This window comes from Struthio camelus, chromosome 1 (assembly GCF_040807025.1).
Source record: "Struthio camelus isolate bStrCam1 chromosome 1, bStrCam1.hap1, whole genome shotgun sequence".
NCBI classification, from domain to species: domain Eukaryota; kingdom Metazoa; phylum Chordata; class Aves; order Struthioniformes; family Struthionidae; genus Struthio; species Struthio camelus.
In genome coordinates this window covers 152,724,393-152,751,731 of record NC_090942.1, presented here as the reverse complement: position 1 = coordinate 152,751,731, position 27,339 = coordinate 152,724,393, and the positions used below count along the sequence as shown (strand labels likewise).

At 39.3% G+C, this 27,339-nt stretch overlaps 1 protein-coding gene across 9 annotated transcripts; it reads right to left on the bottom strand.

Moving 5' to 3' along the window:
- Positions 1–727: 727 nt before the first annotated feature.
- LOC104138634 (interleukin-1 receptor type 1) lies at positions 728–20,732 on the bottom strand. 9 transcript variants are annotated; one of them, XM_068924835.1, is made up of 13 exons: positions 20,411–20,543; positions 18,870–18,932; positions 15,716–15,785; positions 12,967–13,216; positions 12,304–12,490; positions 11,344–11,506; positions 9,270–9,335; positions 8,527–8,647; positions 6,156–6,304; positions 5,714–5,857; positions 4,192–4,353; positions 3,322–3,742; positions 728–1,425 (listed from the first exon to the last, which is right to left on the bottom strand). In XM_068924835.1, the coding sequence occupies exons 3-12, from the start codon at positions 15,777–15,779 to the stop codon at positions 3,360–3,362; spliced, it is 1,689 nt and encodes a 562-aa protein (XP_068780936.1). In that variant the 5' UTR covers positions 15,780–15,785; positions 18,870–18,932; positions 20,411–20,543; the 3' UTR covers positions 728–1,425; positions 3,322–3,359. The 9 variants fall into 9 exon arrangements, with proteins under 9 accessions (XP_068780936.1, XP_068780943.1, XP_068780951.1 ...); XM_068924819.1 differs by lacking the exon at positions 728–1,425 and adding an exon at positions 19,847–19,935 and having other exon boundaries at positions 3,017–3,742; positions 20,411–20,425; XM_068924815.1 differs by lacking the exons at positions 728–1,425; positions 20,411–20,543 and adding exons at positions 19,594–19,713; positions 19,818–19,935 and having other exon boundaries at positions 3,017–3,742.
- Positions 20,733–27,339: the final 6,607 nt, after the last annotated feature.

Below are 27,339 nucleotides of genomic sequence, written 5' to 3'. Positions count from 1 at the left end.
TCTTAGCCTAGACGTATATAAAAGTTAAGTATATTCCCAGACTGCTTTATCTTCAAGCTAACTGCAGCTACAGAAGGAGATACAGTACTTAAACCACCATGGCCTCTGAACAAAATACAGGACATATCTACAAGACAGAATGGGTAGAACCTGAAGAGAGTAAGAAAAGAGGGAAATGTGAAATCGCATTTCCTCCTTGCAGAATGCAATACACAGATAATTTAGAGGGAAAAAAGCCACTCAGGAATGTTCTGTCTAGGGCCACCATGTAGATTCCACCAGGTTGTGCTAAGTCGGCCTGGGTTTGGGCTCAGAAAGCGTTCTCTTCCCTATCACGTAATCCATGGTTTAATATAGTCACAAATATGCACATTAAAATAGGAAGTAGGTCATATCCTTGGAATTAGCTGACATGAAGAAAGAAAGTGGGCTCTGAAAGGGAAATTGAGAAAGGAGGAAAGTCTCCCAGAAAGAACTAGAATCACTAGACAGTTCAAAAGCAAAAGATGTTGCAGAGAATGCTTTCAATGCCACTTCCATATAACATTCAAACTGTTTTCTCCCTCAGCATAAGACTATAAACTGAAACAAATCTGCCACATTGTGGTTAAAAAATACTTCTTCATGTATTATATTTCCTTTTCCTTCTGAAGCTACCAAGTTTCCAGAAGCAAATTTCTGGCCAATTAATTCATTTTTATAGAGAGCAATCAGCACACCTCTGATTATGGGGATTCTTTTATTGGATTGCAAAAAAACAGAATGATTTTCCTATATGACTTGCAAAAGAGAAGAAAACAGAGACAAAATTCAACTTCAAAATAAACTTCCATAACAAAACGGTAAGCACCTTCAAGCTACATTCAAATAATTAGCTAAAAATTCAACATGGTAACTGATACCTCTTTCCCACACCCATTTTCACCCAAGAAAACTAAACTAAATAATCATACAAAATTTGGCTGTCTTAAAAGAAAGTACCAGCTAGATCAATACTAATTCATAATTATCTTTCTTCATTTAAAGTCTGGGAGTCCGGTTTAATGGGAGAATGCTTGTCTCCAGTGCTGTTGTACCAAACCTGTGAAAAGAACTCCAAAAAAGTCACCCGAAATCATCACAGTACTTTCACAGAAGAAACAAAAGAACTCCATGTTTATACTGACTTTAAAGTAAACTGCAGTTTTTCAGTGTTTTTCTGAGCATTGAGTTTAGTCATTATTATCAATTTTTTGCATTGGGAATATCTGAACTATCCAGATTTCTAAATTGTTTTTTTTTTTTAAAAGTTCCAGCCTAAACATTACGCATTTCCAAAGAAAACTGGTCCAAAATCTACTAGAACTATAGTACCTCATCCGATGAATCTATCTTGATCACAGTTTTCATGGCAACATCTTCAAAGAAGCCTCTAGTCGGTGGAGGCTGTGGAAAAAATCAAACAGCTGTGAGCCACACAACCAGGCAAGTGGGACACTACCCATAAGGACATAGATCTTTACACTCCTGTAAACAAAAATCTCCTATGAAATTTTATTGCAAATCTTTCACTTCAAATGTGTTACACTGCCTGGACCTTACTTTCTCTCTTATCAATATAAATACAGCCTAAGAATATATTCCACGGCATACACACTTCTGAGAACCAGCTGAACAGACTTAAGTGACAGATGCTAACCTGGCAATAAAGACAATGTAAGAACCTACTCACATTAGAAAAGAACACAAAAAGCAAATAGAATTCATGTTTATGGTCACATAATGCTCTTCAAGAATAGAGAGCGAGAACTCCCGCCATTTCAGACTATCTTAACAAGGAAGCAGCATGTCCTTTTTTTTTTTTTTTTTTTAGCATAAGGCACACAAAACAATGGACCATGTTTCAGAAATACCAAGCTACTTCCAATCAGGTTGATGCGTAATATCCACACACCTCTATTTTTTCCCCTCCCACAGGTAGATAAGATATTATGTCTTGTCCTCAGCTCCTGGTCAGGTTTCAGAACTGGCCTATTGAGAAAGCCAGATGTATCAAACCTCTTCACACTGTGGATTGTCTGAGCATATCACCAATGCACGTGGAGAAGTTGGGTCTTCCAACATCTCCAGGAGCCCCTCGCCGACCCCTCTGCCCTGGGAATTCTCCCACCATTATGATAGCCCAGGGGTCTTCACACCTTGGGAAGCTCTTACTCATACCGAAGCCTGCAAGCTTTCTTCACCATGTGTTCCACACAGCATAGCTGTGCAAATATATGGATTTTCCCAGTTGCAGGCTGGGGTAGGGGGGATGTTTGTTTTAACCCAGTGATGTATGTCCATGGTTTCTAAAGGAATTCAGTGATTCAACATTCCATTCAACAAGCCACTCATTTCATTTAACGGAAGCATGCCTGGTTCCTGAGCAGGCTGCCTTATGATAGGCAGATAGGGAATATCTAGTGCTTCCCGAGTCCACAATTCGCAGGGCACTGCAGCCAGACTTTCCTGCTTTTCCTGCTGTAGATTTTGGGCTTTCAGGATGCCCAGCCCAAAGAAAATCCTTTGACAGATCCTCAGTGAATTTCCTGTTTGTAGTTAGCACAGCTGAGACACAGAATGAGAACACTTGTTTTCCTGAGTAGCAACAGAGTCTGGAAAGTTTCCAGTTTGCAAGAAATCTCAAATATTTTCAGTTTCCTGACCACTTCAAGGGACAAAGTTTAGAAACACCCCCTTGACTAGATACCACAGCATTATTTAACAATTGTGTGAAAGGTCACAGATTGCAATGCATTTGCTTAAAAGAGTTGGTATCCAACTGTTCAGCTGAAACACATTTAGTGCTTTGAGGAGTATTAAGTATACCTGCTGTATCATGCATTTCTCCACCACTTCAAAGAGCAAGGATGAAGCCTGTTGCTCAGAGGGGGACCTCAAAGCTTGCACAAGGCATTACCTCATTCTTGTGATAACGAGGAAGTCAAACTTGTCGCAGAGGGGCAACAAGAAGTGTAACAGAATGACTAGGAAAATGCAGATTTTGCAATCAGAATTTCATTTATCAACCGCAGTTTCGATTAAAAAACAAATAGATTTAGTGGATATTACTTTTATATGAACAACAGTCTACCATCATCAACAACATGTATTTCACATATCTGTGTAAGACTAACACAACAAATTTTGTTGCTATCCATAGCCTAAGCAGAAATAAAGTTGCACAGAGTTTTAGTTTTAAGGTGTAATTTATGGGACGGGTGGATAGTTTTTACTCCTCTAGGAAAAAGTCCAGTCTGTAATATACAGAATTTGTGCAGAAAACACACATTTCAAAATTACCTTCTCAGTAGCATTAAGCCAAGAACATCTTAATTTCCTTACGCTAGAGAACTGGTCAAAGTCTTAGGCAACAAATATACTTCAGAATAAGATATATTTTTTCTGGGTGGCATTTGATAGCGTACATTCTTCCAGAATCTTGTACGTGATGAACGAGATTTCTCTGAGAAGTCCCCTTTCCATTGGATAGCCCCATGTTTTTGCTTAATGTATCTGATTGATTCTGGTATGCTTGTGTAGTCCTGTATTTTGCCCATTTCTATAAGAATTACTTTAATTCCATCACGGATGAGAGCATTATACATAGTTAACTGTTGTTCAGAGGTGTCTTCTAATAGGCAGCAACTAGATGTTTCTGATCCCAGAATAATCATCAGTCTTCTGCTTTGCTTAAGGATTTCATCAGCAACACTGACCACAGCTGGAAGTAACGAAATAACAATCAAAGTTGGCATAGAAACATTACAAGCGATGCAAAATATTTCCTAATTCTAAAACTACAAATGTATGGAGGAGTCGCTAGCTCAGAGGATTGGCAAATCTAAGACCTCCCAATAGTCATTCATGATTCAAATCTATTGCATGATATTACTGATAAAAACTGATTTCCTCAGTCCTCAGGAGCAATAATGTAACTAATACTACTGAATCCTCATTTATCTATCTTTAAAAAGAAAGTAACAACCTTCCTGATATCTGTGCAGAATGTTTGGTAAGGAAACATTCTCTTGTCCATTAGAAAAATAAACATTTATAGCTTTAAATTTAGTTTCCAAAAATAATTGGGTTTTAGCTGTAAGTATAATCTTTTCCTAACCCCAGAAGAACATGTCAAAAGACAATATATTAATTCTGCTAGTTAAATCATACCTTCCCCTGCTAAATCATCTCTTCCTAATATAAAGAGATTGTATCCACACTGTCGTTCCAAAACATCAGGTAGTATTTTAAGAACAAAGCTTTCCAGCGGATAGCAGCTGCCGCCTCCATTGCCTTTTGGATACAAGACATACGCATCATAGATTTTCCCATCTAAAACAAACAAAAATGTTCTATTAGAAAATAGAACATGCCTTTAGTACAAGGTTTAATTTTGGACTGTTTGAAATAGCTATAGGGGGCAGATTCAGCTATCTGGCAGAATAACAGCAAGGCACTAAAACACTGTACAAATCAAAAGATTTGTACAGCCACAGAATCTGATCTCTTTTCCCACCACGGGGGGGAAATTTGCCGGCAAGCAAATGGATGCAGGACCATGAAAAATGCAGGAAAAATCCCCCAGCCCCAAAAGGGCCAGCATGTGCCTTGTGGCAGGACTATCTTCACAACCTCTTCTGAAGCTCCCTCAACACTTCTCTCCACTTTTGCCTATCCAGAGCAGGTGGAAAATGGAAACTCTTTTTCGTTTTGGGTGGGGGTTAGGTAGGCAGAGAGAGGAAGAGGCCTCAGTAGAAGCCTGAGGTTTCGAGAGTTAAAATTGCATAATAAACAGGAATGAAGCAAAGAAACCAAAGCAAAATAAAATTTAACTCAGGCTAATTTTAGCTCAACAAGTTACAAAACATATTATCGTTGATTTTTTCATTAGTACTCCATTAATATTTTCTGGGAAACTGAACTTTTAACCACAAAAAAAATCTACTTTGAAATTATTTTTCTGTGAAAACATTTCAAACACCTATGAATAAATGTTAGCTATCTCTATGCAAGTAATCCATCTCCTTTCAAGCTCTAGGGAACTTCAGCTGGTCTAGGTCTGAGATGCTGCCACAGCACTCATAATAATGATGCAACAATGTTACACTTATTCCCATGTTTTCACCCCTGTCCAATGAATATATCTACACTACAGTAATAAAAACACAAAATAGAAATCACAAAATAGAGAACTGGTAACAGTTTTTCTCTTTGGCATGTAACTATCATAGCTTGCAAGAATTAGAAGGAAAGTGATGGGTAAAAGAGAGAAGTTACAGGGGGAAAAAAAAATCATCTCTGAGAAAATGAGAGTCTGATCTTCAACAAAAATATTTAACGTAGATTTATAACCAGCTGGTCTACAGGATGTAGCTCTGCTGACACCTATTGATCACTATCAGAGTGACCATAAATCTACATGCAAAGAAACTACTTCACAGAAAAGCAAAGAGCATCACACTAATTTCCTTTTGACTTATCCTCACCATGACTGCTATGGTACTGTACAGTGTTTACTATTTGAATTATGACATGTATTTCACACATATGACTGAAAAAAGATCTTTTAGTGCTTATCTGAAAATTTCTCTAGAAAATTTCAAATACATTCTATTAAATAACCACACACATTATTTTTGGCAAGCAATGGTAATCAAAAAAAAGATGGGCATACCTTGTCATACTTACATACCTTCCTTACTTACGAAAGCACAACCTGAATTACGATACCAAAGTATAAAGTCAATCTTGAAAATCTTGTAGATTATTAAAGTAATGATTGTTATAAGCAATAAAGAGATAAGGCCTCCAATCAGCCATCTCCGTAAATCAGGAACTGCACAAAAACATAAGAATAAAATTAAAAAGACAATGCTGAATTTGTCCAAATTCGATCTTTCAAACAAATGTAACAAAAATTTAAGTATCATATTTTTCACTTCCTCCTATTATTTTAATAGTGTTTAATTATAAATACATTACTGCAGTGACTCCTCCGCTTTGCATGTGCACGTGCATACACACAGCAAATTATCGTCTTTGTGTCATCAGCATGACATAGGAGTATTTGGTATCAAAACCCTTCTAGGGAAGTCAAGTTAAACATAGTCCTCAAAAATAACAGAATTCCTTACCTCTGTGCTTTAATTTGATATAGGATGCCACCTCCCCAAAGGCATTTGAAGCATGACAGACAAACGGTTGTTCATAATCTTCATCATACACTTCTGATATTATTAGCTTCACAGTATGCACGGGGCGTCCATCACGGGAAGTTTCTTCCCTATCCAAAAAGTGACAAATACAGCAATAAAACCACTGACTTCTCTGACACGGTTTCTGCACAGCCACTTGACAAGGGTCATTTTTATCATGAACATGACTACTACATTTCAGAATAGATGAGTAGCCACATTATGTAAGGGAAACCCAAACAACAGTTGGGCTTCTTACTGACATTTAGCAGAGACATCAGGAAACATCATGATGTAAACTTACTGAAGCTGTGTTTCCCCAAAGGCATTCAAGGTTTCTGTAGGCTACAGTGCAAAAAAAAGATAGTACAAACCTAAGCAAAACCCTGCTGTTTTTTTTTTTTTAAGATATATTTCTAATATGAACTAAACTTACAGGAGGACATAACTTCACAAAAAAAAAAAAAAAAGCTTAGAAGAAAAACAGCTGTATTTAGCTGCTCGTCCTCTGGAACAGTATGTGGAGAGCTCTAGCGTTTGGTGGAAAAAAAGATCTGCAATGGGAAATGACATAATAGGAGGCCTCAGTACAAGGGCTCCGTCCTGTGGTAAGCAATTCTGGGACAGGAAGTACACCAAAGGTGACCCACAGCACACAACAATAATTCTCCAAGAGATTCCAGCTATCAGCAATGGTGTCTAAACCTCTGTTTCACCTCATGGATCAAAACATACTCAGAAGAGCAAAATGGGTTGTAAGGGTTGGGCTGCACTTTGAAGAGAGACAACTTATTCCCCATACCTTGTCCAAGGGCACACAAATGCCAGTTACGCTGCACATGGTATGCACGACTAACTGAATGGTGTGTGACTAGATGAACGTTACTCTAAAATAACTGAATAAGTAACGTTTTAATCATTGGCAAAGTGAGGGATACCACTACCTTATTAATATCTTAAATATAATACCTAACTTGTCTACTCAGCCATGCACTCTCTTTCCCGAAAACATATTCTACTCACAATTTAAAATATAAAACAAATATTTGAAATATATTCATAAAGGTCATATATAGGCCCACACAAATCAGTTTCTGAGAAAAAGGTTACAGTAGTTAAAACACTAAGGAATGAATGAATCAATATCATTAATACAAATGACTGGAACCAGAAAATATTATCTTTCAAAGACAACTATTTAAGTGCTAAGAGATCTCAAAATTGACACCACCTTTATGACACCAATTCAGAGATTGCGTGTCTCTGCGTTATGGCCCAACCTTTAATAACATTATAACGATTACTCTCCTATAGGGTTTTCTCTCGACGAGCACTAACAATACTCAGCATTTGTTTCCCTCTTTTTTTATGATGAGAACCTTGGCTTACTTATTTCTCACAACCATAACCTTGCTTTGAAGATATCATTTTCATTTCTTCATCAGTTTCTCCCTCATATACAGTGCCTGAGAGTTTATAAATATGATTTTTTTCCTCACAGCACCTACAATTTTTAGTTCCCAAACTCACACGTAGGGAACTTTTTCAGATTATCTTCTGTCCCAGTTTCAGTTACCTTTTGCAGGTCAGGTCTATTTTCTTGCCCCCTAACTCCATTTAATGTGCCTTTCAGTCTCACCTTGCCTCCCGGTTACCCTTCTCCTGCTTTACTCAGTGCCAGCCTCAATTTTCCCCCCCAAACCCCAACTCATCATTGGAAATTCATTTCCCTTGTCTTCTCTCATCCCACTGAGTTTCAGACCAAATGTCATCAGCAAAATCTTCCATTAGCTCTTCATCTGATCTCAGTTTTCCTTCCCCAACTCAAGGCTCTTTAACCCATAAGTTTCAATTACTCCTGTAAAGCACTGGTTCCACCTCTTGCAACCTTTTAGAGGGGCAGATGTGAGAGGAAACTGGAGAATACAGAAAAGAGTTTGAACTTCATGCGCCAGGACATGCTTGACCCAACTGAAAGTGGCTTTTGCCAGGCCAGAGCTTGCTTAGTAGAAACCATTGCAACTACAAGACTCTTAAGTCTCTACAGAACACCCTTTTCCCAAGCTTGAAAATTAAGATGGATTTTTATAATGATCATAAAGCGCACATCCCCATGCAAAGTCCATGTGCCCACTATGTGTCAAGCTCCTACTGCAAAGCAGAAAGTGAATTGGAGGAGGTAAGCACTAGAGTTCTTAAAAAGAAAGCTATTTAAGCAAGTAAAAAATGTTGCTAAGTACTTTCCCGTCAGAAGCAGAAAGTTCCACTTTGGTTGCCAACCCAGTATTTTCTAATCTGAAGATATACTTACTCATAGGGCTTCGTAAAAATTCTGCTCATATTAAATACATCAGCATACCCATCGTTGCCTGTCCAAAGCACCTCATACCCAGCAGCACCTGTTGCATTGCAATCCACTGTAACCTGTGAGCCTATAAAATCGTATTACAAAGCGAAAAGTTAATTTCTATACTCTAATTAAAGCTCATACAACCCTGTTCAAAGGATCTCACACTGAGCAGCTAAGGATGGAGGTGGATGGGACAGCATCAGCTGCTTCGCGTATGATGTCTTTTTCTCCCACTCCCTTTCAGAAAAGGGCCTCTGACAGAGGTCTAAGCATTCAGTGATGTGCAGGTTCAAAAAAGAGACTAGTAGGACGAGAAGAAGCTAAATCCAGGAAGAAGATGTCCCCTTCTGTGGCATCACTTTCCCCGCAGATTCAAAGACGTGTATTCTCAGAACCTCTTCCAGGGGTTGTACAGCAGCGGCAATGGAAACCAACAGATTCGACAGAGAATCACATGGTTTCCCTGTAATTTCCTTCGCATCTGCGAAATTTCCCTGCAGGTTTCCCAGGATTTTGGAAGCCGCATCCCTTGTCTCTTTTCTCTCTTCCCCCAAACACTCCTCCTTTAGGAGGTCAATATATAGGAGACACAGAGCTGGTCACTGACCAATTTAGGTCAAAAAATGCAGAAGGGGCACTCCGCTTGGGCATAAATTTTCCGCTAGGATACGTAATCATATTTTATTACAAATAAAATTACTTACCAAGTTCCACTTCAATGGAGTTGTTTCTTGGATAAGATATTTCTGGGGGCATTTCTGGTGGGCTCACTAACCAAAAGAAAGAAAGTCCTTTTCAGAAACCTGAGGCAGCTGCAGCTTGTCCTAAGTTCTATAACTCAACAGTAACCTAAAAAGACCTGTCCTACAGACATGATTGTCAGCAATTTTACAACAGACATCACTCAATCCTCAAAATATCATGTTTCAGATAATTTTGTTACTTCTGATGATAAATATTGGTCGCTCCACCTCTTCTAAAATGTAGTGTTACTAATCTCTACACAGCAATGGTGAGCTGCCTGTCCCATGGGATAAAAATCATGTAATAGCGTATGCACAGGTACTGGGTCAGGCATGGGTAAACATCTACAGTATTTCCCACCTCTCCACAGTCTGGCTAGCCTGCCACCCAGCACCCTATAGATACAAACCGGAGAGAAATACTTTTATCATGCAATTGATCTATTTCAGATTTTTTATTACTATCCAGGGGAAATTTAATTTCTATACTCTAGTTAAAGGCCTTACGCTTCTGCCTGCCCACAGCACTACGTATAAAGGAGTACAACACCAATCATCTATTTTGGATGTTTCCACCAGGACTAGATATATCACACCCTAGAAATGCTTTTCTTTCTCTGTAGGCTGCAAAAGGAGACTAATCAACAGGTGGAGATCTAGACATCTAAATTGCAAATGTCTCAGTATGGCTAAGTGAATTCTGACTTGGAGGATCCCTCACTCAACACACCAATCGGGCAGTTGTAGAACATTACAGAACATTTCCTGATCAGATAGGTATTCAAAGTTCAGGGAAGTTCCTCCATGAGCACAAATTAACAAATAGAAATTATAACTATCTTGTTTGAATTCCCTAGTGAAGCACACAGGATTGCCCCAGATGCATCTTTCCTTCTCCCTTCCAAAAAGTGTGCCTACACTATTGTTTGCCTCCAAAAAAATCAATCATTTTAGTGCAGACTTACTCGATGCCAAAGCTTTCACTCGTTTACGGCACAAGAGCGACATGATTTTGGTTTTACTAAGGAGTGAGGGCTGACTTTACACTAAGGATGACGTCCTAGAGACAGATTTTAAGACCCGAATGATCAATTCATCTAGTCTGACCTTGTAACTCATACTTTGTGTATCAACATCATATATATATAATACACATTTTTATGTGCAGGTGTATTTATACATGATATGTATGTAAATGCACATGTAAATATACATATGCATATATATACACACACACATACATAAACTCACTCAAGATATACACACACACACACACACAGACAATTAAATGGAATACAATCTATAAGTAGACCTGAGAGAGTCTTTCATCAGCTGGAATGTAGAAACAGTACAGGCATCTCATACCTTGATACAACACAGCCTTTTCAGTGCTCCAATATCAATCTCCTAATGCTGTGCTAGCAAAGGAGTTCACGTTTTTACAGTGAGGCCTTCTTTTATTTTTTTGTTTTGCAGTTGTGCTTGTGGACCCCCAACAGAAATTAAGGTCTACTGAGCCAGATACTCAATACCAGAGATCAACAGCTCTTGTGCTGAAGAGTTTCAAACCTTTGTCCGTTCTGTTTTTCGTTTTAAGGAAATGGATAGGACATACACAGCCATGACAGTGCTACAGTTCAGGCTGGTTTTTTTGTGTATTCTTGTAGCAAGGGGACGATGCAAAAGAGAGAGAAGCAAGACAGGCAGGGCAGAGAGGGTGCAGCTGCAGCAGAAAGGACTATGCCTACCAAGCCTGGTAGGGCACCTGTTTAGGGACCTCTGCAGCTAGACCAGGCAGCACAGCTCTGATATGCTCCAGCACACAACAGGAGAACCAGTCTTCAACACAGTGGCAGCAACAAACAAAAACATGCAAGTACTCAGCCAGCATTTCTTTCCCTTATAGTTGGGTACAAACAAATAGCTCTAAGCGCTCCTATCCACAAATTTGCTTTTTTAGCTGTCACTACAAATCCAGACAACATTTTGGAAAGTCATTGTTATGAGCAAAACAACAGTGAAGGTACTTACTTACCTTCTACAGATAGACTGATGTCTCGTGAAATGTTATATTGTTTTCCATTGTAGCTATATGATGTTTTGCACGTATAGTTTCCTTTATCATGTAAAGTCACATTGAAAATGAGAAGATCACTGTTTAAGGAGGAAAACCTTTTCCCTTCCAGTAGCTGACAATCCTAGATATGTGTAGAGAACTCTGTTAATTCACACGACCATCTCTTTCCATGGCTTGTCTCTCTTGAAGGCAATCTGAATTTTCAAGAGATCACAATATAACGACGGAGGTCTTGCGGAGGTTGGGGGCAGGGGGAGCATGAAAGAGAAATGGCACTAACAGCAAAACATATTTCATTTTGGGCTTGAATTTTTGATTCAAAGATACTCCAAATCATTTCCTACAGAAAACTACTTACAATGTTAAAGACAGAAATGAGAAAGTGAAATGCAAGGGTCAGGATTCGTAAGAGTATGTATTACTGAAAAATCCTTCAATAATTGGACTTCATGTTTCAAAGTACTTAAACACTCATGGTAGTATACAGACTACAAGGGCAAGAAGCAGAAATGCTGCTGAAGGCACTACATTCTTACAACAGAAAGAGCCTTTAAACAAGCAGGAATAGTATTAAATGGCATTTATTTAATGGGACAATATTGTACACATAATGGATATGAAATGACATATTAAATCAATTTCTGCACAAGGTGGAAGGTAAAAATGTGCCACCTGCTGGATGCATGGTTCAACATCTCCTATATTTAAGATGAACTTCTACTCCGTTGTTCAAAAACCAGGATATGCCTTCAGAAGATAAAAAGTCTTAATTTGTCTGCCCCGCCCCCCCCAATTTGTTTTAAAAACATTCTTCTCACATTTAAAATAAATTCACAGTTTTTCTACAATTCATAAACATCAGTGATCTGTATTTTACGTAACAGATATTTATGACAGTACGAAATGCATCATTCTCACCTTATACCAACGAACAGGCATGGTATTCTTCTCATCCCTGAAATAATCCAAGTGTGGACACACAACTCTTGCAGATGATAACGTGAATATCACCTCCTCTACAGCAAATTTTTCATTTAAGCATAAACCATCAACCCTCTCAAAAACTGTTACTTTTGTACGCATTTTGCTGCAGCTTGTCAAATTCCTGCAATTAATATAACATAACTGAATTAAACTACTTGCCATATTTTCCAACTAGAAAATATATAGTACTCTCTTTGGAGAAGAGAAGGATCAGAACTCTGCCGTTTCCCTAATAGATTTGCTTTTCCCTGAGCATTCTAAACATGGGAGCTAAAAGTATTCCGATCATTGCTTCTGCAATATTAAGTTTCTTTTACAGCTCCCTTAGCCTACAAAGGTTCATCTCCCTTGACAGCCATTGGTCTCCTGCTCTGCATCCCACCCCCTCCTTATTCTCCCAGAATCCTCTCTCTACCGTGACTTCAGAGAACTCCTAGGGAAAACTACACTCCTACGTTCCCTAACCTACAGTTTTTGTGAACGCGCTCTCTCTTTTAATTAGTATACGCCTTACCCCCAAAATTGTACTTGCTTTCTAAAAGTTATTCCCTTTGCAACTCAATTCTGTAGTAATGTAATTTTTTTTTAAACTTTCACCTTATGACACATTCATAATCTCCAGAATCTTCTAACATTGCAGGGAGAAACCAAATTAAACTCTTCTGCTGATGAATTCTGGAAAGTTTGTCTCTAGGCACAGACGTCTGGTTTCCAACTTTATACCATGTTAAATCGTAGTCTCCGCTTTTAAAATTCAAGCTGTTTTCCAGTGAACATTTAATAGCAAGAGGCTGCCCAACGGGCACCAGACTTTGCCTCAATGTTATATCACAGGCTTCACATTTCTCTAAAGGAAAACAGACAAACATTAAAGAAAGCCTCAAATACTGTGAAAGAATATATTTAACTCATTCCTTGACTATGTTTACAAAGTTCCTCGGAGTTTCCACCTTTATTTTTAAATCAGCTACTAAAAAGATAATGACAATTCCTTGTCTTAAGACTTGACAGTACTACTCAGTTACATTTATAGTTACGTCACTGGTATGAAATGCTGCTTTTTGAATGCAAACTTTACCCTGTAGCAAAATCTCTTGGTTTGCAGTAGACTGTCATTTGTACGTTTCAGTTCAGATGCTAATTATTAGAATATTTGTATTTCTCCAGTCCGTTTCCTCTGCATGCACACAAATACACATACGCACACACAAATGTTACTTTGAGTGCCTTTATTCCTTAATTTTTCTTCTTAACTGTAGTCAAAATATGTCTTCAAGACACGCTATTCTTTCAATGCCAAAAGGTTCAAAGAGGACACTGAAGTTAAAGTTGTAGTTGCACAAATATTAAGGTTGATAAGGAAATTTCAACTAACTCCTCATTTTGTGAGCATTTAACAAGCACTTACCAGCGAGCTCGTTTTCTTCACACTGGATCCAAGGAGACTCATAGAGAAAGAGAGTTTGCAACACCACGAGCACTTAAAAGGGCACCAACTCTGGCTACCATGGTCACATTCCAGAGCCAGTATTCTATTTATCTAAAATTCCCCCTTTCATTAAACTATAAGAACAGCCACACGGAGTCATACACATGTCTGTGTAGCCCAAAATCCTGTCTCTGATAACAACCAGTGGCAGATGCGTAAGAAAAGAAAATAAAGACAGAGCAAGTAAGAATAATGCTTTGATTTTGGTACCTTCCTTCCCTCTCACATTCTGCATGAAAAAGCTATTCATTGCCTTTTCTCATTTCTCTGGCTACCGCATATTCCTTGTTAAGAAAGAAATGGCAAACTTTCCCTTATCTGCCTGCTCAATGACGTTCACAGTTTCAGACCTCCATCACATGTTGCCTCAGTTATCTCTTTTCTTCACCCCAGTCCTTATTCATTTAATGACTTCTCATATGGAAGCTATCGCGTATCAGCCAACAGTCACTCATCTCTTTATCTTTTCTAATATAGTTTTTCTGAGATTGACCAGAATCGCAGAGTTCAAGTTGCACATTCACCACGAGCTTATGTAGCAACATAACGAAGCTTTCCATTTTCTACTCTGTTCCTTTCCCAATAATTCCTGTTTGTCTTTTTGCCCACCAAGGATAGAGCTAATGCTTCCAGAGAGCATCCAGAGATGCCAAAAGAGCATTTTACCTAAGTGGCTCTGACTAACTTAATGCTCACACTACTTACATAAAGTATGCATGTTTGTGCTATACATATGTATGTTCCTTCCATGCCCCTCCACATTATTTTAATCATTGACATTCTATCACCAAATCATTCAATACCCAGAAATCCCCTTTACAGTCAGTATTAGTTCTGACCGCTAAGGCTAACTTTATATTATCCGCAGATCTCATCACCTCCCTATAAACCTCCAAATTACTTATCAAAACACTGAACTGTTCAGATGTCAGTGTTGATTGCCCCATAACTTTGACAGTTATGAAATGAAGACCAATACTTATCTTCTGTGGCCACAGGAACAGATATAACTCTTCGCTGCTGCTACATCCTACTGCTCTAAAATAGCACCATGTTTTATGAACTTCTTGCTTCAGTTTATTTGAAATTCCTCCTCCCTTGCCCATGTCCTCCATTTTCTTCATGGAGCAGGCAAGAATTATAAGACACATGCTAACTAAGCAGACAAGAGAATGGTCTACTGTTATTTGGACAGCCAAAAAAACGTAACTATCCTTCTGTGTGATTACTCCATTTGCCAGGAAACAGACTACCCAACAGGTTGGTAAGCCTTCAAGTTTGCCCATTCACAGGCATCAAAAAAAAAAAAAAAAAAAATCCAACAGAATGTCTTGCTAGAAACCCAGGGAATGGACGGGCATTCATGGAGTTTTGCTTTTAACACTCTGGCACTGTTGCAAGACTCTAGGTAGAATGACAAGATTATGACAGTATCTCATCCAGACCATTTTAAATGTTTTAAACACGTGAATCACCAGGATTGTTGGTTGACAGCTAAACTAAAGGGCAGAAACAAGCAGGTGCAACTGAGTTGCCTAGTAATTTTACAAAAATCTCAATAAATTAGCTTGCAATGTTATTATCATCAAATGGGTGAATTTTCCAATATGAAAAAAATCATAAGGACACATTCTGTAAAGTTAAAATTATAAATCAGTTCATAAGGTACTCAGAATACCAAATACTGCATATTACATGTTTCACAGGTTCCCGCTTTTAAGATTGTTAAAAAAATCCTCACTGGTGTGCACACGAATCTGACTTTTACACTGATTTTTCACAAAAAAAAAATTAGTATTACTTGTGCAAAAAATTAAGTTTCAGAACAAGAGCCTTCACAGCCACCAATAAACTTACCTGCTATGATTAAAGACAGAAATGCTGTTGTGATATTGCATGAAAACAATGTTTTTGCTGTCATGTTTCACTGCAGAAAAGGGAAAAAAAAAAAATCTTCACTCATCAGTTTCCAGTAAAAACTTTCACAACTGAAAGTCAGCTTTGCATTACACAGTTTCTGTTAACAAACCAGTGTCTTTGTAACAACCGTATGTTTCTTATAGAAAGCTTTCGACACACTACATGTGTTTGTAGCCTATTAAAAGGAACTATCTACCTCCTGGAAAAATACAATCATCTCCAGGATTAAAAAGCAATAGCTATGTTGCAATCTCACTACAAAACATTTGGTTTTTAGTATGAGTGGAAGTGAAGACTTTTGAACACAACACAGGACTACACATAAGAACATCTATACTAGCGAGATCAGAGGCCTCTCTGAATCAATTTCCTGTCTCAAAAAGTGGCTCATAGCAGAGGACTTTGGAAAAAAAGTGCCAGAGAGTAAGAATAGTGACATTCTCCCAAAAATAGTCTCCTGGACTCTACCAATTTATGTTTTAAGGTCTTTCTGTGTTAGAATTAGTCTCTTAATATTTGATAGCCTCTAGCGGATTTTTTCCCACAAATTGGTCCAACATTCTTTGAATCCATGGAAACATCCTGTAGCAAAGAGACCCAAAGTTTAAATATTGCCATAGAAAATAAAGCAATTGTCTTTGGCTTGTTTTGAGCCTGCTACCTGCTACAACCGGGAAAGAAAATGAACTAACACTTCCTCTTTATCTTGTCTAGTACTCAATCTTTTATAGGTCTCCAGGACACTCTTCCTCAGTTTTTGCTTTTCCAAGCTGCAAGAGTCTTAGACTCTTTAACTGTCCTATCCATGGAACCCGATTTCATACTTCTGATCACTTTGCCACCCTCTTATGTACCCTCTCCAGTTACACTACAACTTTCTGAGATGGGGAGGGGAGACCAGAGCTTGCACACGCTGATCGAAATGTTAGTGCACTACAATTTTATAAACTGGAACAACGATGCTTTCTGGTTTATTTTTTAATAATTTTGTAAAAATTTCTAACATTCTATTTTCTCTTGGAGCACTACTGATTATTGAGCTGATATTTCATGGGCCTGTATAGTAAAACCTCAAGATCTTATGACTGCGTGTTAAAAATTGGGTAAACCCAGTCAGTCACTGTGCACATGAACTTAGGATTTTGCCCATATGCTTTCATTTTAAAATTTCTTTATATTTATTTGCACCAAATTTATTCTGCAGTCATTACCCAGTCATTCACTGTCATGAGATCCTTCTGTCACTCTTTGCAAGTACCACCTCTCTGTTCCATTCCGAATAACTTAGTACTATCGACAAATTTTGCCACTGCAACACTCACCCCCCACCTTTCTAAATCATTAAGAAATATGCTGAATAGAAGAGGTTCCTTTGGGAATCTTCCCAGTGACCTTCCTCCATCTCAAAAACTGAGCATTTAGCTTTTAGCTACTTATCTATACATCTGAGACTAAACCTCTCATGGCAGTCTGGTCTTCCTAATAGCCCCTGCTGCATGCCTTTCGGGTGTTAAGGCACCATCTCTCCCGGAACCAGTGCGTTCACATACACCTCCCATTTATAAAAGTCATGTTGACTCCTTCCATATGTAATTAATCCACACTTCTGCTAGTTCTACTCTTTAAATCAGTTTCTACCTATCAGCCTGTTGGTTGCAGATAGCAGGATCATTGATCTGTACTTTCCTGGTTCTCTCCAGATTGTTAGCAGCAAAGGAAGAAAAAAAAAAAAAAAAGTAAGCAAGCTAAAAAAGAAAAAACAAAAACAAAAAATAGGCTTCCCGTTTATCACCTTCTGATCCTTTGGTCCCAAAGCTGCTCCAAGGGAGACATTTACACCCTCATTACTAGTTCAGCCATTTCAGTCTTGAGCTCCTTTAGAACACCAGACTGAGTACAAACATTTTGTTCTATAATCATCTGTTAATTACATTTCTATCTGGGATAGATCCCCCCCCATTAAAATGTTCACAAGAAAGCATTTGGGCACTGAAATTCACTGTCCTCCAAGACGAACACAAATGCAAAAAAAATTGTTTGCATTTTTTTCCTGCTATGTTCTTATGTTCCCTCAGCTCTCGCTATGGGAAGATAAACGATTTTTTTTTATACTTCAGTGGTCTATTGGCCCTCAGGACTCTTTGATAGGCTTCTTATCCTTAGCGTGTTTGAAGAAGGATCTATTAGTAGTTGTATATGTGCCTTACTGTTTGTTTGTTTGTTTTTTTAAACTTTAGCCTACCACAGTTCATACAGGACTATGAAAGGAAAAATGCAATTCCTTAAACTAAAGGACAAACAGGACAACCCTATCCTTTTGTGAAGGATCTTTAGCTGATCATCAATTTATACCACAGTCAAGGATGGCACTTCCGGCTGCCGTATCTTACTTCACCAGACCGACTCAGAAGCGTGCCATACATTGAGTCATCAGCACTGCTTCTTGCAATGCCTGCTTGCTTCCTTCTTCCCCTCCTCTTCCCTCCTCCCTCATTGCAAATTTCCGTTCCAATTACCAGGCAAGTCTTTTCTTGCCTAGTTCTCTTTCATTATAGTGTTATCTTATTCTACTACTCTGTCTCATACGTGCTTTCTCAGGCAGTTTTTGTGCCCCTACCAGTAGATCCAAAAGAAATGGAACAGCGGTATCTTGCCATGTTACAATAAAACAGCCTTCCAGAACCTTGCTGCTCTAGAAATTCAATGTTCTAACTATTTAAATTTTTTTGCTTACCCTGTTGCCAACATGAAAGGGCTGCAAATATATAGCCCTACGCAAAGCTATATGCATGAACTGCTCTGAGGAGACTCCTCCTGCCTCTGACCTTTTACGAAGAAAAGACTTCCTTTTATGTGGAAGGTATACCCTGCAGCAAAATTAGGCTCTGCACGATGGATGTGATCACGTAATTCATGATGAAGACAAAGCTGTGACTGCATAGTCAAGTGTAAATGTGTCTCCATTCTGTCACGATGAACAGCTAAATTTCTCCCTTTTCCTAGCCATTTTATCCACCTCTTCTTCAGCCTGCAATAGAGCTGTATACTTTTACCACTTAGGACAGCAAAATTCATCTGGAGTTATCTTTACCCAAATTTTCCAGAGGGACAAAAAAATTCTTTGTTCCTGAGTCCATGTCCATAAAGTTTCACCCTGAAAAGAAATTTTCTCATCAATTAAAAAAAAAAAAAAAGATTTAAGTATCTGAAATAGAAGGTCTTCACCAATACAGACACCTGAATTACAGGATCCAAGATAGCACACAGTAAAACATAATTTACATCCAAATCTGCGATTGAATTTACACTGCCAACACTTCCTCTGCTCTTTAATCCTTTCAAAGTAGATCTACTCAATAAAAAAACACAAGTCGCATCAGAACTCTGAAGAATCATGACGTTCAGTAATTTCTGCATATTTACAGTGCTTTTCTTGAATTTCTCATGATTAAACATATGGACTGATTAAAACAGGAACAAGCCCCGTTCTCAAAAATCAAAAAGAACTAACAGAAAGTGAGAGTAGGAGACTATTCCTTTTAAATCAGCCCATAAATATTTAGATTTAGGAAAAAAAAGAAATATACATTACCTTAACTAGTTTCATGAATTGTAAGGTAATACTATGATGCATCACGAGAATTTAACCAAGGCTCTCACTTCTGATACAGGAAAAACGTTTGTAACGAATATACAGACCTTACATGTTGATATACTTTTTCTGTGAATCACTGACATCCCTCATCACATGTGGGTGCAAAACATTTCTCAAAACCCTTCATTTTAAGCTCTTACCCATTCCTTGAAACACTCACGTGAATACGACTACAACTTCTCAACGGCACAGGAACAGCCTGCCCGAGCTCCCAGTCCCATACCTGCGCACGTTAACTAAAATCACAGCCCTGAGACACGTGCCAAAAGTGGTTATGTTCCTGGAAGATTCGTGAGACGCAGGCGTCAAAACTTAAATTCATTTAAAAAGTACTTGCATAAATTCTCTCAGAAATTGAGTCATATCAAAACACGCGTTACTTGCCAAGGAAAATGGTGACCTTTTGAAAACACCTCGCTCAAACCTGTAAGCTGTTTTCAGCACCCGGTTTACCCAGGAGACAACACGCTGGTCTGACCCCCTTTCCTCACCCTGTGGCCTCCTAAAACAGGACGCCGAAACAAAATTAGGATTATTAGTGCATCTCCACGGATTTCCGCAGGGGGGAAAGCTCGTCTATCCCAAACCGGCCGAGACCAACTGGCTGGTTACATGGCTGGCCAAAACGGCCCCCGCTCCGCGTATGCCTTGATTTTTCTTCCTTTCAGAGTATTTCAGCCCTCGATCCCAGCCGCTCGCTCCGGGACGGCGGCCAGCGCTGCCCCCGTCAGGGCCAGGCAGCCGTTTAACGTTTCCCGCCGCTAAGAAGCGACGCCGCGTACCCGGCAAAGGGGGGCGGGCGCCCCGCGCAGCTCCCGGCCCGCGCCCGGCCGGGACGCGCGGCGGCACCCTCGTCGTCGTCCCCCCCTCACCCCCGGCCGCGCCGCCATGGCCGTTCACCCTCCGCAGGGAGGCTCCCCCGCCCGCTCGCTCTCCCTCACAACCAGCTCGCTCCGAGGGGAAGCACCGCTGCCTACCTGCCGCCCGGCACCGCTCCCGGCTGTGCGGGGGCGGAGGGAAGCGGGAGGGGCCCCGCTGCCGGGTCCTAGAAAGAGCGAGCAGCGCGCCAACCGCCGCCGCCAACGGTCCTGCCGCTGAGGGGAGGCTGCGCCGCCCCGCAGACCCCCTGCTGCCGCCGCGCTGAGGGAAGGGGACCGAGGCGGCGGCGGCGTGGCGAGGCGAGGGCACGACGCGGCCGCCGCAGGCAGGATGGTGTCCTGGTTCGCACGAGCGGCGTCGGTTTGAAGCCTGGCTGCGAAAAGTAAGGAATTTGGAGCAAAGCCACTCCCCACCCCCCTCCCTCCCACGCACGCACACTCGGTGTGAGTTAGAGCGGCACTTTTGATTATTTGTTGTTGGTTCCCCCCCGCCCATGGGCAGTTTCTCATCCCTACAAAAGGAGCAAACAGCCCTAGTTGAAGAGACCGTGTCGCTGGAAGAGAGCAATCACTTCAAGACTACACAGGTGGCTGGAAAAAATGTCTAAGTGACATCGACTGTTTCATGAGTGTTTTTTTTTTTTTTTTTTTAAAGAGGCTGTTTGGGCAGCGTGGCCTAAAGTCCCTGAGGGCTGCCACGCGTTACAGTGAACCACCTTGGCTCTGCAGCTTGAACAGAGAGGTTTAGCACTATGTGCTCTCTGAAGTTTTTACCTGCAAATTTAACACCTTCTAAGCAGCCCTGGTATTTCTTAGAGGTTACTTTGCTTGGTTGTTCCGGGGATATTCTGCTCACTTTGTTCTGGTGTTTCTTAGCTCTCCGTTTCACTTGCCACAGCTGAAATTAGTGTGATGGAAATGGAATCAGAGAGGAATATTTTTAATGCTGCGTTATCACTTATTGACTAACTTTCCTGAAAATATATAATAAAGTTGAGGAAGGCTCTTTTCTAGGTTCCTCCCAAAGTAAGCAGAAATCATGGCCCTTTTAGAATTGTTAAACGGAAGTTCTCATTATAGTTAAAACTATATCATAAAAACATTAGCTAAGCCAGTTACAAGTACTCTGCAAAAAGCTGTAAAGCATAATCCTTATTTGTCCTGGTGAACCCTGCTCCTTCCACCCTGATTTTTTTTATTCCATTTTCTGGTACTATTTCCAAGTGGTTGTTTCCAAACAGTCTACCATCCTGTCCAGCATGCTATAGCCACAGATAAGAGAAGATAAAGACATTTTGCCCTGCTACACCTGCATATATTCCCCTCCATGAATGCAAGGTAGGTAGTGCGGGCAACAGGCATGTTGTAACAGCTCTGGAAATTAATCCTATTTGGATGAATACAGAGAATGAATTAATTCCTGGCCCTAGCAAAGACAATCGGATTTATGCAGTCACCTAGTCTGTCTTTGGTCAGTAGTTATATTACACTTTGGAAAAAGGCTTCTTACAAATTCACTGTATTAGGTCAAGTGATTTTTATGAATGATTTCTAGCTTCTATATTGTTATTTTGCCTTAGACACTACTGGCACCGGCAAAGAAAATCTCTGAGTTCAGAACTGACTATCACAAAGTCAAGTCAAGGGTTCTTTAATCTGTCCTAACTCATTTTTCTAAAAATACTGTTGGGTTTTTTTTGAAAGATTCTTTCTGAAACGTACTTGTACACTGGAGGGTCTGCGGTATGAATTCCTTTTATCATATCTTCATTATAATACCACTAACAGTGAAAAGCTATTTCTGGTTTAAAAAAAAAAAAAAAAGTTTCTGGTATAAAAGATGCGCTTAAAGCACTACCAAAATGAATAGATCCTGGGTAAAACAAGAGCTGTTCAACGAATGATATGAATCAGAATTCAGATAAACTACATTATAATAAAGCTAAAGGATTATCAATGGCTGGGATTCATGACACAGCAAAACATGGGGTATGTCACTCCCAGAATACAGAATGTAGCTGTCGCAAGACAAAGACTACATGAAAGACCAGAGAAATGGGTCATCTGAAGAAATAAAAGCAGGCATTGACATCAGTTTGGGTGAAAATTCGATGTAGTCACCAGGAATACCTCAAAACTGATTAAGAACCAGCAGCTCCAGCAATGAAGATGATGCTGAGCAAGGAGCTTTCCAAACATTCTCCTGATAGATCTGTACAATGGAATTCACTTTAAAAAAAAATCTATAAATACACAAACATTCGGAAGCATGTCATCTCATAAAGCTCTACGGTGGAATGATCTGTTTGTAATTTGCTCTGGGAGGGCTCTAACAACTAATTAGAGCCATCTTTGAAAGTGAATTGCAGAAGACCAATGGTCATGATGTAGCTTAACTTTCTGTGACTGAGGAAGTGTTCAAAGAAGGCAACTACTGTGGTAATGAAGAGACCGGACTTGCAAATAGCAGTTGATACATGGCATTTTTCCAAAATGCTGTATTTGCTGAATAAGATTTCTCTGTGAAGTCCTCTTGACATTGGGTGGCCCCATGCTTCTGCTTAATGTATTTGTTAAGCTTTATACAACCAATGAAGAAGGAAGGGTACCTACAGTCTTTTAAGCTCTGCATAGAAGGAAATTAGAGTGGGAACGTGCACTTAGATAAGGACGGACGGAACTTGGCCAGGATGAATTCATACTGTGGCCTTTCATTACCACAAACTTCTTCCTTTTTCCACTTCCACCAGTGGTTCTGTTCAGCTTTTTGGCTGTTTTCTCCGATTTATAATGTTGACAGCTTTCCCTTCTCTATTCATCCCCGTTAGGTGTATGCATGTGGCTTGCATTAGCATTTTAGTTTGGATCAGGAGAGCACCTTTAAAGCTCACCTGCCTCTTATCCTCAGTCCCTGAACTTTGTATCACCAAGCATCTCTGGACCTTATGAAATAGATTCCTTTCAGACGAGGCCAAATTTGAAGATAAGCTCCAACTATAGGGGCATACTGGCCACAGTACCTGAAAACACCTGGTCTGAAAGAAAACCTCCTGAAACATGTATGTATTGTGTGGACATCAGGTCCTTTGCACCAGCTGATTTGCCCCCCAAAACTGAGGGCGCTACTTGCTCATACAGACAGCCTTGGGTACTAATGTGAAGAACTCTTGCCCTGTTTTGGGACAAGTGACAATGACAAACAAATGTAATTGATAATTTTTAAAGCAAATTGTAAAATGCTGTGATCTTCCATTTTATCTGCTCCTGGTAAATCTTCCCCTCTGCATAAAAAGAGACTACACTCACACAGTGTGTCTACGTCATGGGGAAGCATATCTAGGGCAAAGCTATTGGATTTGTAGTCATAATCCTATTTTTCGGTTTTGGGCTGCAATACGCGTGCCACATGTGAAGGACTCTTACCTGAAATTGAGCGGGATAAATAAAAGAACTAACAATTTTAAAGCCCTTTATGTGTATTTTTCTGCCACATCTATCTAAAGTTTTGTTGTACAAGATAACTTTTTGGTTACGACATAAAGAATATCATTGTACCTACAAAACTATCTTTGTTAAATCTACAGGAAAAAGAAAGTCAATAAATGTAATAGCAGTTAACTATTTAGACATATTTAAAACTGCCATGAAACAGGCTGTTTTAATATCTATCATCCAAAATGAAAAATATTAAGAATGTTAAGGCTATCTAAAAGAACTTGCAAGCGCAGATCTAAAGTACGATTCCATTTAACTGAGCAATCCCACTTTCAGTTTTAACACTGAGCAACTACCTCAGCATTTACATCTTGTAGATATCCATCTTACAAGAATTTCTCCAGAGCTGTAAGTAGGATAATTAAACATCCTGCAGGTACAAATAATTCCCCAGCAGAGCATAGGAAGTGGTTTGTTCTTCTAGTAGGTACATACCTTTTTATTATTATTAAAAAAAAAAAAAAAAGACCCCTTTTTGTGACAAAATCTGCTGCCCCCCCCCCCCCAAAATGATTCACCAGTTTTCATCCTTCTAACCAGTTAACTTTCCACCACTTTATATGCAAGTTTGGAAGGCTTCAAACTTGTCTGGGGGGAATAGATGTCTCGGCAAAAAATATTAGAGAAGTGGGACGTGGAATTGACTGGTAAACAAAGATCTGTTTTCAAGTTTGTAAGTGTGAGCACTGGCAAAGGTCAAATGGAGTTTAGTTTCACCAGGTAAAGTAAACCATTCATTAAAAGATTCTTTAGCCATAAACATGACCAATGAAATAGGACTTCAATACAATCAGGATGAGGAAAAGAATTTTAGTGTGGTCACAAAACCATATGAAATCTTCAACTTGCTTTGAGAAAAGTGGTAGTGAACACAGGTGAAGAAGGCAGTAAGGCTGATAGAAATGAAGATATAATCATAGAAATGACCAAAACTAAGATGAAAGCAAACTTACAAGTTTTTTACAGTATTAAAAAAAAAAAAAGCATATTACAATTGGAGAAGAGAAAATGTGCTATCTAGGAAGAAACTATACCATTGCAAATTTCTTAAACAAGCTATAAAGTATGTGAGGCTTTTTTTTTTCCCAGTGAGAATAGCTTAAAATAGGAATGGAAAATTGAACAAAATACAAAAGGAACATAGCAGTGTTCAGTTACATCACATAAGGATATCAGAGTAAAATAATGGACTAATCTCCTTCATCTTGAAAACCAATTATTATGGTAGACTGGAGAAAGCTGAGTTATGCTGCAAAACCAGAACGGTAAGGCTGACCAAGGAGCCAGCTAGTGGTAAGATGACAAGCAGATTCTTGAAATGGGAACAGCCAAAGCATGACAGTAGTTACTGTCATGCAGGAGCCATTGCTTTCATATTGATATTTTCATTAGCGCTCTCAGCACAAAAAAATTAAGTTTTCTGCGTAACTTACCAATGACACAACAGCTGGTAGAGAATTACATGAGTCTGAGGCGTGGCTCATTAGTAATGTTTACTAATGGGTTCATCACGCACTCCGAAATTACACCAGTAATTCCTTATATAAAACTAAGGGCTTACCATCCCGAATCACAGACTAAAGAGAGGAAATAGCTGGTTCATCTCTCTTTTAAAGAGAACCAAATGTTTCTAGACCTCTCTTTAAAAGAGAGAAAAAAAATTAAAAACATAAGCTGAGTACACAACAGATGTTTGCTAACCAGAAGACAAATAAAAGAATCCACATCTACAATAAACATTGTTTTTTTTTTTAAACTCAATTCCAAAACAATTTGTATACCTGCTGCTGCTACCACCACCATACTGGTAAATACTCCCATCAGAACTGGTAATACCTATGCTGGTCTTCTTTCTCCATGGCATATGAGAGTTCCACCTGCAGATGTCACACCTAAGCCTTAAATGAAGAGGATCATCATCCTGCTAAAGCCTAACAGGGTATGTTCTGGAGAGAAAGTAGACCCAGAAGGGGAAAGGCAAAGAAGAAAGATAATGCGCAGAGGTCACACCCCTCTTTTTGACAAAATGCCCCTTTACAAAGCTGTGCCTTCTAAAGTATGACGTTAATTTTCTGCTGGAGTCTATAGTAAAATTAGTGACGTGATATTTCTCCAATTATACATGCTAAAGCAAAGTCAAACATGAAAAACCAAAATATTTTTTCGCTAGAAACAGCTGATAACCACACACAAATACACTTACTGATCTTCCTCTCTGACTCTCTTTTCATATAAAAAGTTGACTAATGTAGTTGACTTATTACGGTATGGCAGGTAAGTATCCATTCAAGCTTGATACACAGCAGTCTATGATGACACTTGACCGTGAAAGACACCATTAGACAGTGGCCTTAAAAGTTATTCAATTCTGTATAGTCTGAATCGTTCAAGTTACAGGAAACAGCAACAAGCTGAACAGCAATTTGACAGAACAAAGGAACCAACTTTTAGAAATATGAGGTTTTTCTAGCCCCATTATCAGATTATGGGTTGTTTGCTTTATGAGACCCCAGCTGTGCAAATTTCTCTCTGACTGAACATGAGATTCACAGCTCTTCTTTGGGCACCTAAACCAGAACCAACAGCAGTTATGTAGTTTAAGCACTCTCTAAACTCAATTTGTGCCTCCATTTTGAAATGCAATTCTCTGATCCCACATGAGCGGCCTAGGGTTTCTGCACACAAATAGGAGCACCCGTGTGGAAGTAGCTCCTACTGAACGTTGGTCTAATTCATATCTAACACGCACAACCTGAATTCTTCACATGAGTAAATTCTCATAGGCTTGGCATCTAATACATTTGGGCTGTTTAAAACTGCTGCCTTTGCTTCTGTTACTATCTGTACAGCTAGACGTTCTCTGGTTCTTGAAGTTAAGAGCCAAGAAAATTCACAATGCACAAATGAGCCCATTTACCATGTGTGAGTATTAAATCTTGCCTTTAAAGAGGATTTGCAAAGGGAAAGAGGTCTTTGAGATGGCTATAACAATGTGAGTTCACATACATATTTTAAATGCCTTTTTAAAAGCTGTAAAATTGCAGGTGTTCCTTTTTTGCGTGTAACAAGGGAGTGGGTAAATCTGGATCTCTTGGGTCATAGACCAGTGCCCTAACCAGCACAACAGAATCTTTTGAATCTGGGTCAAAACTGGCCTTGATGCTTTTAACCAAACGGTATATAAAAAAGCAAAACAGTAGCTCATATGAAAGACTGAGACTGTGAGAGAATTCTGTTAAATGGGGGAAGTTCATTTAGGACAACTGAGCACTAGCATTAGACCTCACTCTGGTATTTAATGATGAGGTACTGGCGAAATATGAAATACAGAAAGTTTCATTTATCTTCTAAAAATGTGACAGCAAGGTCACCGTATTACTATTCAAATAAGCTCCCAGTTTAGGTCTTCTGTACTATTCACTACTGCATTTACTTTTATCTCTCCTAGAATCATAGCTTCTTAGTCATCACTGTACCATCATGCGCCTCCCATTTGAGCTGTAGCAAATTCTCTAACAAATTTCATGCAGCGG